The 15,151-nt window shown below is 42.7% G+C and overlaps 1 protein-coding gene across 1 annotated transcript in view; it reads left to right on the plus strand.

Moving 5' to 3' along the window:
• The first annotated feature begins 864 nt into the window (after positions 1-864).
• Stmn2 (stathmin 2) overlaps positions 865-15,151 on the plus strand; it is a 42,169-nt gene continuing 27,882 nt past the window's right edge. The window contains exon 1 of the mRNA XM_090338981.1: positions 865-1,171. Coding sequence (XP_090195107.1) covers positions 1,153-1,171 — 19 coding nt within the window. The 5' untranslated portion in view covers positions 865-1,152. The remainder of the gene's footprint in view (positions 1,172-15,151) is intronic.

Genomic DNA, 15,151 nt, shown 5'->3' on the forward strand with positions numbered 1-15,151 from the left:
AATAAATAATTAAATGAGGGGAAATGAATTAATGCCTGGTATTTCATTAAATGCAAAGGGATGGACTTTCTGTAATGAAAGTCACTCTTTGCACCTGGTCTCAAAGATTTTCAGGTACCACACCGCTTAATCTGAAATTTTAATACATTGTTTTCTTGACATAAATCAATGGAGTCTCTCTGGTTCTCAGAAATATCATGTCCACGTTTTCACTTCTATATTGTTCTCCTTCAAGCCTTGGGAAGGTCACTAAAATCACCACCTGTGTAAGACAGCATCTGCAGTGGACAGTGCCCCCCTCCCCCAATGCTCTGCAACCAGATGGACAGACCAGGGAAATAGGAGGCTACAGACTTACTCTCACCAGGTACCCAGGCGAACCATAATTATTGTCCCTATTCCCAAGCAACCTACAGCCCCCTTTCTCTGGGCCTTCCTGTTCTAAGGTTCTTCTTTGGAGAGACACTCGTGAGTTCAGGGACTCCTTAAGTCCAGCTTGAGCTAGAAAGTAGAAGATGAGTGCAAGTTGGCTCTGAACTGCCACTACAGCCAGACCCTGGCTCTCCTTGTGAAACCAAGGACAGCGCCAAAGGTGAAAGAGAAACCTTGAATGGGGGGGGGGGGGGTCAGCTAATTTAAGCTGCGTGTTGTGAGGACTTCTCAGGCCTCTGAATTCCTGCCCTTTTCTTTATGCCTATTGGTGCCATGAAACGTGTGACCAGAATCAAGCCTTCTGACTCACAGGTAGACACAACCCAGTTCTTGGCTCCTGGGAGGCGTCGAGGCTATAAGGCTCCACTCTACTTGGACTGTACTATCGAGGTCCCCAGAACAGGGGGAGCTGCGAGGGAAGGACTGATTTCCATTTCAAACTGCATTCTGGTACTTTGTACTCCAGCACCATTGGCCGATCAATATTTAATGCTTGGAGATTTGGCTCTGCGGGAGTCGTGTCAGGGGACCTTGAGAGCCAATCTGCTTGAGCTTCGGAGTGATAATTATTCATGGGCTCCTGCCTCTCGCTCTTTCTCTAGCACGGTCCCACTCTGCAGACTCAGTGCCTTATTCAGTCTCCTCTCTCGCTCTCTCCGCTGCTGAAGCCGGACCCTCCTCCGCCTCCGCCAGCGCTCGGCCATCCGCACCCCGGCTACCATGGCTAAGACAGCAATGGGTAAGGAAGCCTCCTTGGTTCTTCCAGGGCTCTCCACCCGGAGGAAGCCCACCTTTCCACCTCTCCAGACCACGGGAGGCATGCGGGGCTACTTGATAAAGGAAAGAACGTGGATGTAGCTCAGGATGGAAGGCGATTAGGAGGAAGGTGGGGGGAGGGAGGGCGGGGGAACAAATCTATTAAATCTAAATCGAATTTCTTTTTCTTGTAGAGATCAAAGCAGGTAAGTGGTCGCCCTTGCCGGCGGACAGGGAACTGGTTGCGTTTAGCTTTCCTGCCTTTAGATTACTGCGAGAACCGCCTTCCGTGGGGTGAAGGAACATTTTCAGAAAGTGCTTTGTAACGTCCTGCGGCTCTTCCGTACTTTAAGAAATCAAAAACAAAAAAATCAAAAAAAAGAGGGGGGGAGGAAGAAGGAAGGAAATGGGAGATAGGAATGGGAGAGGTTGGAGAAAGGAAAAATTGCGAAGTCAAAGCGGTCCCCGGAGGCTGTGGGAGAGATGGGTGGGGACGGCGGCGGGGGACCGGGCGCGTTTTATGGTATTGTCTCCTTGGGAAAACCGCTAGTCCTGGGGCGCGGTGCGGGGAGGAGGGGGGCCGGGGGAGGGTGGGGTAGGACCTGGGCTCCTTTGTTTTAGGGGAAGGGAGGGGAAGGAGAGAGGAAGTCGGGGAGGGCGTGGAGGGCGCGGGTGGGCAGCTGCAGGGGCGGGGAATGGCGCGGTGGGGTGGGGGTAGGGGGAACCCGGCTGGGGCGGACGCCGGGGTGGGGTTTCTTTGTGTGCGGACTGGCGGGGGTGGGGGTGGCCGGGGCTACGGGGGCACCTGCAGCGCGGAGCCCACGATGCGGACAGCCCCACCCTGCGCGCTGTCGTCTCCGCGTCTGCCATGGAAACCGGGGACCAGGGGGAGCCCCAGCCGCGCGGTGCGGTGCGGTGCGGAATCGAGGCGCCACACCCCGCCCTCCGACTCCTGGTCTCGGCTTCCCAGAGCCCACCCGCCCCACCCTGCCTTCATTGTTGGGGGAGGGGAGCAAACACTTTTCTGGAGCACATTAGATAGGACTTGGTCATGACCATCAATAAAGGGTTTGTTGGTTTTTGTTTTTTTTTTTTTTTTTTTTCATCATCCAACTCCTTCCATGGGCTTGGGGAAAATCTTCTGGATTCTAGATAAGCGTGGAAACAATAATACAGAAAAAGACCAGCAAACGGAGTAGAACGCGAAGGAGGTCAAGGGCTTAAGTTGAGACCCATGAAATTTCCATTTTGTAGGTCAGACAGGCCCGGATTCTGGCAATTTGCCAGGTGTAACCTATAAGAGAGAGGTGGACCGGGCCCTCCTTCATTGCCTCATCGGTGTGGCTCCGCGAGTGCCCGTGGGCAGGGATGGACACGCAGGGGAATGGAGAGGGGGCGGAGCACCCTTGCCCCAGAACCCCGCTGCGGGATCTGAGGGGGGGGGAGGTGAGCTGCGGGAAAGGGGAGTCTGACCGGCTCCGCCCTGCCCCACCCTTCCCACGTGGGGTGCGCATTGGCCTGCTGGGGTGGAGAGGAGTGGGGAGCCCGGCTGTGCACCACGGCCCCTGGCACCCCTGGAGGAAGGTGTGCGGACACCTGGCCGGTCCCTCCGGCCCTGCCTGCCCGGAGAAAGCCAGCTCGTGCCCCGCCCAGCCACACAAAGGCGCAGCCCCACCCCTCCAGGCCGCGGGACCACACAGGTGACCCCCTTCCCCGCCTTCCCTCGGGGCGCTGGAAGGTTTGCCTCACAGCCTCCAGAACTCCGTGACATTTTCCCCAGGCTCACCAGCCCCTCCTCCCTTCGCTCCCGTTTTTTCTCTAGGATGCAATCCCCCACCGGGGACTCTGGAGAGACCTTCTGTCCAGCAGCGGGGCGAGGCTCGGCCCACCCCTCCCCGCCGGGGAGGGGGAACAGTCGGCTGCTGGCCGGGTGGGGGCGCACGTGGCGACCGATCGCGCGCGTGGAGCGCAGCCAGCCCTGCAGAGCCTCGCGCCGCGCCCTGCGCTCCCCCCTCGGCGAGGGCTGCGCGCTCGCCCCCGCTGGAGCAGCAGGGGAGCCAGGCTTCTGCGCAGTGTCCTGAGCTACCCCGGCTTGCCACCATTCGCAAGTCCTATGCCGAAGGGTCCTAAATGGGGCGAGAGGGGCCTGGGAGCCGCCCTCACTCCGCGACCTGCACCCAGGTTCCTTCTGCAGCAGAAGGGCGGCCACAGACTACGATGGCAAATCACTGCTATTCCGTGACCACAGGTCCATTCCTTCCCTTTTTCTCAGGAAGGACGCAAGGAAGGAAAAAAGGGAGGGAGGGAGGAAAGAAGGAAGGAAGGAAGGAAGGAAGGAAGGAAGGAAGGAAGGAAGGAAGGAAGGAAGGAAGGAAGGAAGGAAGGAAGGAAGGAAGGAGGCAGGCGTGGATTGCTTTGAGTTAGAATTAAACCCTTACACCCACTTTTCGTCCTTCTAATCTCCCCCCACCGCCCCGCCACGCACCCCAAGGTTGTTCATTTAAGTTACAAAGCAAATTCATTTTTGTGTATGTGCATATGGATGGGACATGTGTGCAGGTGCTCGTTCAGGGCAGGGTGTGTGCCAGCCATCGCTAGAAAAATCCCCGCAGAGAGGCGTTGGTCGATGCTGTGGGTGAAATGTAGTCATCTGTGTAACCGAGATGTGACGATTTCCATACGGTGTTATAGTTATCAACATTTCAATGGAGCTATATGCAAAATTTTAACTGGTTTCTTCCTCTCCCTTCCCACTCCCCCCCACCCCCCCAAAAAAAAACTATTCTTTGAATTGCTGGTCCTTGATAACGATCTCAATTCCACACAGAAACAGGAATGGTGAAATGGTAGCCGCCATGCAGTAAAAAAATTTCACCCCAAATAGGACAAACGCAAAGATCCTTCCTGCCATAATTAAGCCGCATTAGCAAATCATGGAAAGAAACAGGACCTCTGCAGCGTTACATGCTAGCCCTTGCAATCATTCCGATAACAAAACATAATCACCAAGGCAAAATTTTTTTCTTAATCCATTAAACAATTACTGTATTCAGCATGATGGTATTAGATAGAAACATTGCCTATTCTCTTCTATAATGAGGTGGGCCTCTTCTAAATAAGTATGAAAATAATTGGAGGTTAAAAGCCGAAGGTTTGATCAGGATTTCAGGATAAGAAGGAAGGGGAAATAAAGGAAGCTTTTCAATTAATAGCCTACCTCCCCCCCCCCAACCCCATTATTCGCAGTGGGTAGCTGGGACTAGAGGAAATACAGCATGACCCAGCAGACATCCCTTGAGAATACAGGGGAACAGATTTGCTGGTGTTTGTCTATGCATGTTGCAATTCCGTGAAAGAAATGATAGTGCTAAGTGATGATTCTGATTAGATGATCTGTGATATTAAAATCTAAAACTTCGTTGAGACGACATTTAGAGTGGTTTTGTAATATGACTTACACAAGTGTAGTAAATTATACTAAGGGATAGGGAGTGGTTTATTGTTAGAACAATTGCCTTTTCACTGAGTCGTGAAAATTTGGTTGCATTACAGTTTTTATTTCCTTCAGTTTTTAATTGCTAATGGACAGATGGTGAAATGAGCATATGATCATGTAGCACAATGTAACTATCCTCAACTCACTCAATGGCAGTAGAAATGCTTCAAGAAGTTACAGTTGCATTGCATTTATATTTAAGAAATGTCCACTTGGTGCCATAATGCTGATTCATACAATAAAATGGTCTCTTTCTAAGTTAGGATCAAAATAACTAGTTCTGTGACTACCTAACAGTAGCTCTCAGAGACAATTTTTAAGTTAAATCTGAGGGGCTGAAAATAAAATGGAAGTTGAATGAATGTATACACTGAATTGAATATTTGATTAGAAATTTCTAAGCTGACAACCACCATATTTTGTTTTGTTTTATTTTTCTCTCTTCACCCTGTAGCTCTTTCCTTGTATATGGCAGGAGAAAGCAGCACAAAACTGATCTGGGTGTGGTCAATCCCACAGGGCTGAGAGCTAGCTATAACACGTGTCCGTTTCCTTTTGGTTTTGTAAAGGCACACTTGGTTCTGTTATCACAATATCTATGGCTTTGTAGGAAAGGAGCAAAAATTGGCAAGACCAGAAGATAATACAGGATTAGCTGTTTGGTGTTGTGTGTGTTTTTTTCAGAACCCTGGTTATTTCCTGGTTCTTTCTGTTGAAAACCTTGGAGTCTGCATTAACTTTTTTCCCCACTAGGGGACAATCTTTTTTTTCTCTCTCTAAAGTAGAAGATTGTTTTAACCCTAGCTTCAAAAATTCACGATTTAATAAAATCTTTTGTTGGAATCATTCAATTGTTTATTCAATAAAATAATCTCATGCTTTGCCATAGTGGATGAGAAAGGTATTTGCATCTTTTCAATGAGATAAGATGAATGATGGTAATTTACAAGTCAGCATGGCTCTGCATAATTATTCCCAAATGATTTTACTTTCTAGTTTAATTACCTTTCTATGATAATGACATTTATGTTACTTTTGGGCTTTTATAGTGGTTAAGTTATGAAAAATAGCAAAAAAATAAATGGTAGCTATAGCAGTATTATTTAGGAACAGAAGTTTTAGATCTTAAGTAAATGAATAAATTAAAATCAGTTTGCTTATTTATTCATGTTTTAAATGCACCCTATGCTGGTATTGCAATGAAAGTCAGAGTATTCTTTAGGAAGTTCCAAGCCAGAAGGAAAAGCAGGTAGATAAATAATGATACTTAGGAGCAGAGCATTTTAACAATGTACTGATTGTCCTATCTTCCATTTCTCTTTTCCATTTATAAGATGCTTTTTTTTAAACCAAGTTCAGTGTAGTTTCATTTTAATTTTTGTCAGCATGCAATAAATATCACTTGTACTTGATAAGTATTGAGTGCTGACCAAAATTAGGTTTTACCAATAAAACCTTATAATATTTGTATTACTCTAGTCCAAAATTAGAGCAAAAACTCTCTAACATTTGAATGAAAGCAATTCTTTTCCTCTCATACCTTATATAACTATAATCTACCTGTAAAATATTTAATTATGCCTTATTATTGTGTTCCTCAAACTTTGAGGCACTATGAATCACCCCAAGTTTTCATTAAAATTCAAATTCTAACTCTAGGCCTGGGTTAAAGCCATATATTCATTCCCGATAAATGTTCATCCAAAGATCATTCTGACCACCAAACCCTCAGTTTCATAATATTGTTATAATATGCATACACCCACTCATAATAAGTCCTAGTATCATGCCCTAACATTTTTAAATTCATGGCAATCTTTGCAGAATATTTCACATGCAAAGTCATCTGCAGGGATTTTATTCCTCAGGGGTTTATATTCTGTGTCACTGCTCTGTCTTCATTAAGCTGTTCCGAATGCAATTTATATTGCAGGACACACAGAACACCCTCAACAGAAATGTGCATACATAAGAGTTTGATTCCATGTTTGAATATGTGTCTGTCTATGAAATTAATGTAGCTGGTGACACAGTTCAGAAAAGATAACAGATACATAGGTCTAGCATTACAGAGTAAAAGTTCAATCCAGAGCCTTCTAAGATGTACAATAATATGCCAAACTTTGTAACCTCAGTTACCGTTAATGGTTAACTAATTCACCACATATACCTTGCAAGAAGAGACAAAACAGATTTGAGCCACAGTGAAATGTATATTTCCTAAACTATTCTCACAGTATTTCCAGTAAAGGTGAAAAACGAGACTAAGAATTTATTGATCACAGTTGTACTTTTATATACGTTATATTCTACTTTTTCCCTTTTGGTTACTCAGCCCTCAAAGGACTTCCATTATTGGGGATGGGATTTTGGCCTAGTGGTAGAGTGCTTGCCTAGCATGCATGAAGACCTGGGTTCAAGTCCTCAATACCACATACATAGAAAAAAGATACAAGTGGTACTGTGGCTCAAGTGATAGAGCTCTAGCCTTGAGAAAAGTCCAAGGACAAAGCTCAGGCCCTGAGTTCAAGCCCCATAATTGGCAAAAAAAGGGGGGGGGGAGTTTGGCCTAGTGGTTAAAGTGCTTGCCTAGCATGCATGAAGACCCGGGTTCGATTCCTCAGTACCACATATATACAAAAAAGCCAGAAGTGGTGCTGAGGCTCAAGTGGTAGAGCTCTAGCCTTGAGAAAGTCCAAGGACAGTGCTCAGGCCCTGAGCTCAAGCCCAGCACTGGCAAAAAATAAAAGAAAAAATAAAAGAAAAAGACTTCCATTATTTAATAGTTCCTTTCTATGAAAGCTAACCCAGAGAGGGAAAAACATCCAAGAATATCAACAAAAATATCATGTGTCAGTTCCCCACACAGCAAGTGGGTGGTTAACCATGCTAACTTTACCATGCTCGCATTACTACAATTCCTGAAATGCTACCCTGCAAACAAAAATGTGCTACTCTACATGAAATGTCTCAAATTAGAAATACAGTATTTCCCAAATAAAGCACCGAAAACAGCATCCCAAAGACAGCTGAGTAGGGAATTGGTAGAATATACTGTTAGTCAACAGGAGACTGGATTAAGTCTCCGGGCTATACATTGCTTGGTCCTTAATAGCTCACCAGTCTCTCTGGGAAGCTAGGAAGATCGATTGTTGCAATTCCAACATGGCTTAAGGAAGAAAGGTGTACCGAGACAGCATTTTAAGAATTTATATTTTGTTTTTTTTCCTTTGTCTTTGTTTAATTTTCTTTTTGACTCGTCCTAGGGCTTGAACTCAGGGCCTGAGCACTGTCCTTAGGCTTTCTCAAGGGTAGAGCTCTACCGCTAGAGCCATAGTACCCCTTCTGGCTTTTTCTATGTATGTGGGTCTGAGGAATGGAACCTGGGTCTTAATGCATACTAAGCAAGCACTCTACCACTAAGATAAACTTCTAGCCCCTTATTGTTAATTTTTTAATTTCTATTGTAAATGTGAGATAAAGAGAGGTTACAGTTACATACATCAGGTAAACAGTACATTTCTTTTTTTTTTCTTTTTTGCCAGTCCTGGGCTTAAGCTCTGGGCCTGAGCACTGTCCTTGGACTTTCTCAAGGTTGGAGCTCTACCACTTGAGCCGTAGCACCACTTCTGGCTTTTTTCTATGTATGTGGTACCAAGGAATCGAACCTGGGTCTTCATGCATGCTAGGCAAGCATTCTACCACTAGGCCAAACTCCCAGCCAAGCAGTACATTTCTTTTTGAACAATATCACCCCTTCCCTTGCTCTCTCCTAGTTTTTCTCTCCCATTAGCATAGAATTGTATGTTTTAAAGCTTACTCCTAGCAGCATTCTGTCACATGTGTGCAAATAACACTTGAAAATGACCTTGCAAACCTTGAACCAAAAAGTCTTCCTAACTCATTTTTTAATCAATAATTTTCTTGCTTTCTTTTTAAGAATCGATTTTCTTTTTTTTTCTTTTTCTTTTTGTCAATCCTGGGGCTTGAACTTAGATCCTGAGCACTATCCTTGAGCTTTTTCTCAAGGGTAGAGCTCTACCACTTGAACCATAGGACCACTTCTGGCTTTTTTGGGGGTGTGTCTGTGGGTCGTAGGGTTTGAACTGGGCCTGGGGGCTGTACCTGAGCTCTTCAGCTCAAGGCTACCACCCTACCCTTGAGGCAAGCCCCACTTCTTGTTTTCTAGAGATTAATTGAAGATAAAGAGTCTCAGGTCCTTTTGTGCCCAGATTGGCTTTGAACCTTGATCCTCCGATTCCTGAGTAGCTAGGATTACAGACGTGAGCCATGCGCTGGCTTACTTCTGGCTTTTTCTATGTATGTGGTACCGAGGAATGGAACCAGGGTCTTTGTGCATGCTAGGCAAGCACTCTACCACTAGGCTTAACTTCCTGCCCCTTTAAGAATCATTTTTCTAGTATAGATATGAATTGTCCATCTCTGTAAAGAAAATGGCTTTTACATACATATGAGGCTAACCATGTCACACATGCTATGTTCATCACCTAACAATCTTAACCAGGGCACTCCTAGTACAGCTGAAGAAACTGAGGCACAGAAAGGTAAAGCTAGTTCCCAAGTCTGAATGCAGAATTCAATCTGGAACCTAAGACTCCTTGCTTTAGCTCTGCTCCCACCACAGAGGTCAAACCTGTAACCCTGCCATATTGTCTAACAAGCTTGAGGTGCTCTGTGCCTTTCTGAATGCAAACTCACTTGGAAGAAGTACTTTGAAAATTAGGGTTAGCTTATCCGAGGCTTATTAAGATAGTATCATCACTTAAAATTTGTGAGGAAGAGAGTTTTGAGACATTGGAAGTAGTAATGTATGATTCTCGGTAAACTCAGCTTAAAGCACAATATGGATTTGTAGTATGAATACACTATGACAAACTGTTCTAGAAAAAAAAAAAACAACTGATTTAATCTCCTTAGTCTCATCATGGTTGCTTAGCATTTCAAAATGGATTCTTAACTCCTTTCATATGCCTTAGATGTTTAATTTGGATATTATGTTTTATGGATTAAATTTAGACCGAAAAGAGAGACATACAGCCCAGGCATCCACTTTTAATATAACTATTAAATATTACTCAATATGCTCTTCATCTTATTACCTCAAAAGCAGGCAGACAAGCTGGAGAGATCACTGGGAAAGCTCTGAAACCCTTGTGAAACATTTTTAATTATCTTTAATAAAAGAATCAGGCCCTGTCATTTGTCAAGGAGACATTTGCAGTAGTAAAACCTGTGTTTGTAATAACCCATTTTTATTAGTCATGATTAAAGATAACATTTTGTGTACATTTGTTCTCACAAAACACTTTTATGTGAATGTAAAGGTTAATTAATACATCCAGCACACATTTTGCTACTCATCTGAAATGAAGTTTCTCTAAGATTCATACTTAAGAAAAGCCACTTGTTATACTATAAAACCATCACGAAAACAGTTTATAGTCTTTCTCACTTGTAATGATGTTGGCCCTGAGACCGAAACACTTAATTCTCTGAAAAAAATATAGGTTCTAAATTTTGTTTTCGTGACAAGACTATAAAATTATAGTTGTCCAATAAAACATTAAGTCATTCATGTTTATAGAGTGAGAATAGTGTCTAAGAATAATTTTTTTTATCAACACTTTCCAGCAGTGCCTGCAACATGCCCACTTAACAGTTCTTCAAGCTAAACCACTGAATCTAGGAAGGTGGAGCTTATACAATTCTCCACTGTCTTAAGTATTAAGCAGAATGAAAGATCATCAGTAGCGCACTTCGGTCCATCTTTTAATTGTATGTCTATATCAGAATAAAGACAACTTATGACTAGTCCCCCAAATAATGCTAAGAGATATTTAAAGTTTAAGTTTTTATTAGCCTCCACATTTTTCCTATGACTGAAGCCATAAAGTTTAATTTCCATTAAACAAAACTATTAACTATCAGCCTAATTTTAATCTTCCAGTTTGGGCTTCCTTGTAAAGTAAGATCACAATTAGTGTCTTCCTCATAATTGTTAAAACATATGAAAAAGTCTAGTTTTTTATGTCACATGATTCTCACTCCCATCTTCATTCTACTTTAGAACAACTTTTTCCTCTTAAAGTGTAGATGAGCATAGAAGGTTGAAAATGGTTCCCTAATAATTATTAGACAGGACGGTATATCTATAGAGGACCTAGTAGTTTTTAGAAAACATTTATTAGTTGTTTCTTCTTTTAATTTTCACATTATCCTTTATGAGATAGGAAGAGTATGAAAATAATTTATTCAATCAATATCATTCATTGTAAGTTTCAGGGCCAGGACTAAAAGGTCTACTGAAAACAGATATAAAGCTAAGCACCTGTAATCCTAGCTACTTTGGAGGCTGAGATCTGAAAATCAAGGTTCAGGCAGCAAATTTTAGGAAACTTATCTCCAATTAACCAGCAAGAAGTTAGTAGTCGAAGTATGGCTCAAATGGTACAGTGCCAATCTTGAATGGAAAAAGCCAAACAGGTATGAAAGGCCTTGAGTTCTAACTCCAATATCGGCACCCTCAAAAAAAAGGAAAAGGCAAAGATGACAAGATGGATTAGATATAGATATGAAACTGATAAGTGAGCAATCCATCCTCTATCATATACTTAAATGTGCACAATAAGGAAACTGTGAGATATTGTAAGAATATAAACAAACATGGTCCTCACCATTCGGAAATTTAATATTTTGATGAAAACAATGTTTTCTACATACCAGAAATAAAAGAATAGCAATCATGACAAATTATAACTAGGAATATAAGAGTTCACCTTTGTTATGCCAATCTATCTATCCATTCTATCTATAACTGCAACACAGTGCATGTTATAATGAAAGCATCAGTTAGGAAGGACTAAAATGCACTGAATGGTTTAAACAAGTAGCCAATCCAGCCAGAGAATCTTTTTTTTTAATTTTTTATTGTAATTAGTAAAAGGGTTACATGATATTCGCCAGAGAGAAGGTGCATTAATTCACATACATTGATACACATGTCTTGGTACCCATTACCCTCCCCCCCACACCCCCCACTCGTCTTGGTTTCCCCCCTTCCCTATCAAATTTCAAATAACCAAATACAAATAAATTCAATATATCAGATAACAAAGTGAGATACTATAACAATATGAGATACCCAAGGGACAGCAAAGGAGATGAGAGACAACATAGTACATTAAGGACAACAATCATTCGTTATATCAGCCAGAGAATCTTTTAGCTAAAATTTTACAAGTCTTCCTGAGCCTCAGCAGCACTTGAGGGAGGGGTGCTAGGACCCCACTCCCATATGTTGTGATTCCATGGCTGAGGCATGGGCCCACGACTTGCCTTTCAAACCAGCTCCCAGTGGGGCTACTGCAGCTGGGCCAGAATCACACACTCGAAGTAAATGAAGCAGCAGAGCATCGACCAGGGGCATGCCCAGGGCAACATGGCTCCCCAACACGGGCATTACCTCCTCTGACTAATGCAACAAGACTTAAAAACAAAGCCCAAGCCCTTGACATCTCCACATCTCTGTACCAGAGCTGTGATGCTACACAGACAAGATCACAGGAGTCAGAAGCCCTGAGGTTTCCCTTTACTCTCACCAGTTGATTTTGGACAATGTAACTTCTCTGCACCTGTCCTTTGTTCCATTCTATCAGCATTGTCCCTATCAGAGACCAAGAAAGCAAATGGCAGAGATTAGTATCTGCCAAGTGCGATATTATTGCAGGGGCTCCATTCTTCTATCATGTGTTAAGATAAAGACTTCTTAATATGTGAATGCCCATGTATATAGCAACAGGCATGCATTTAGAAAGAGCAATCAAGCACACAATCAGAAGCTAAGGCATTTTGAAGTTTTATTTTGTTTTGTTTTTCAGTATGCCCTAAATAATGAAAAGCAAACCAGGGTCTTGAATGAATCCCTCAGACAATAATACTTGACATTTTGAAGAGCTTGTGATGAGAACTGCCCTTGAGCATCCCTGAGCCTTCCTGAAGACAGACTCTAAAGGGGCAGTTCACTCACTCAAGCTTTTGTGATAGCCCCTGTTCAACTTTTCACAGATCCCAGCCTCAATGGTAAGTCCTGGCTCAACATGGCAGTCATTAATCTTAGAGAGTCAGCATGGCCAAGCCCCAACCACCACCACCAAGCAGTAGACACAGCTGTAGACCAACCAGGAAAGTACTCACCTTTCCTCTAAGTCTCATTGGCCCCTCCTGGAACCACACTGTCCTTCCATCCTCTGAGTCTACCTGACACTGAACAAGCCTTGCCCAGACAAAGTAGCCTTGGCCAGAATTCTCAAAGGTGCTGAAAGTTTGGTTCAAAGCTTCCTTCAGAGGTTAAAGTTGAAGGGTAAACCTGTAAGAAGCAAAAAGAGTTAATCATGAGATAGGATTTAGCTCTGTGGCAAAGCGCTTGCCTAGCAAGTACAATGTTCTGAGTTCGATCCCCAGTACCAAAAAGAAAAGACACACACAAAAAAAGAACAGTTAAAAAATAAACAAAAATTTCTAATCATGGGCCTCAGAAGAGTCAAAGTCTGTAAAAAGTAAAAGGCAATACTCTAAGTTCCCCTCGAGTGCTTAGGTTAGTAAAGATTTGTTGCTACCTGGGATTGATTCCTTGAACAACTGAGCCATCATTCCTTATTGCAGTTTTCACTACTACAAAAGGGGAGAGTAAGGTCCAGTGGTAGTGGCTCATACTCATTCCTAGCTACTTAGGAGGCTAAGATCTGAAAACCACAGTCTGAAGCCAGTCTAGGCAAAAAAGTCCCTGAGACTCTTATGCCAAAATCTTATTGCAAAAGGCTGCAAGTGGAGCTGTGGCTCAATTGGTAGAGCTCCAGCCTTGAGAGAAAAAAACAAGCAAGAAGATGAGGTTCTGAAAGTGGTGTTGTGGCTCAAGTGAAGGAGCTGAAGAGCTCAGGGACAATGCCAGGCCCAGAGTTCAAGCCCCATGATCAACAAAAAATTAAATTAAGTCCTTTATGTAATGACGCATATCAAAATGAACTCGAAGAATCGGAAATAAGAGGCTCTTAGTATGTCCTGTATGCAGTTATCCCTTTTTTTATTTCCTTTCTCTTTTAGTTTTCTGTACCCTTTGTCTTGTCTATAAGCTTATCTAATCTGTGGAAAGGAAAGGGACTCACAAATTTTCCTGGTAATTTCAACATCAGTAACAGAGCTATAAAAATTACTTAGAGCCATGTACCAGTAATTCACACCTGTAATCCTAGTCACTCAGGAGGCTGAGATCTGAAAATCACAGTTCAAAGCCAGCCTGGACATGAAAATCTATTAGACTCTTATCTCCAATTAACCATCAAAAACCCAGAAGTTGAACTATCTCCCAAGTGTAGAACACTAGCCTTGAGAAAAAAAGAAAAAAAAAACCTCCGGAACAGTGCCCTGGTCCTGAATTTAAGGACTGACACCAAATATATATGTATGTATATATATATATATGTATATATGTATGTATATATACAATGCAGCTGCTGATGCTATATGTCTCCAATATAAATCTACTATGAGCAATGCTACAACTTAATAGTTAGACATTTTATACTAGTCAAAGCACAGAAGGTATGAAGGATCAGAAAGCACAGACTATTTTTCTTGCATATATTTTTTCAATTACACTTCCCTTTTATCTTAAAACACATTCTACTCAAAAATATACATATTTCCAGTAAAACTAAGCCATCTCTACCCAGGATGTCACATCAATAAAAATAAAAACGGTTCCAGAAGCATTAAAGTGTAAAATTGTACACTGAGGTTCCATACACACACACACACACACACACACACACACACACACACGCACGCACGCACGCACGCACGCACGCACGCATGTCCACATTCTTTAAATGTTCCCAACACATAAATTCCCCCCAGCTCTTAGCTCACTTGACTGTGCCACCTCCCTTGGCTCCTAAGCCTGGATTCCTGCTCTCCAGCATCCATTTTCACTATCCTTCTTTCAGCTAGGTATTTTTTTTGACGCATGGATTTGACCTTCCTGTTCTCTACCCATCAGTAGATGAGCTCAGCAAAGACACTGCAGCAAACAGCGTAAATGGAATATTCCTTTCATGCCTGGTAGGGAAAAGGCGATAGATACATGACTTTAGTATTATTCTCCCCATCTCGTATGAAGGAAATACCTTTCAACCAGGAGTGATTCAGCAAACACTAATCTTCTATTGCTATTGTTTAAAAATATCTATAAGAAGTTAGCAGAGCAAAAGTATATCTTGAAAAATCAAAACAGCATTCATCTGGCATCGGACTTTACAAAGGCTTCAGGAAGAATAATTAACATATTTTACAGTGGCATTTTAAAAATAGATTATAATCAATTTCTATTTTTGCCTTCATTTTTATTGGAAATGTTTGTAACTATTAAACATGATATTTGCCACTGGAAAT

The sequence above is a fragment of the Megascapheus bottae genome, chromosome 9, assembly GCF_031878675.1.
Source record: "Megascapheus bottae isolate mThoBot1 chromosome 9, mThoBot2.hap1, whole genome shotgun sequence".
Classification (NCBI taxonomy): Eukaryota; Metazoa; Chordata; class Mammalia; order Rodentia; family Geomyidae; genus Megascapheus; species Megascapheus bottae.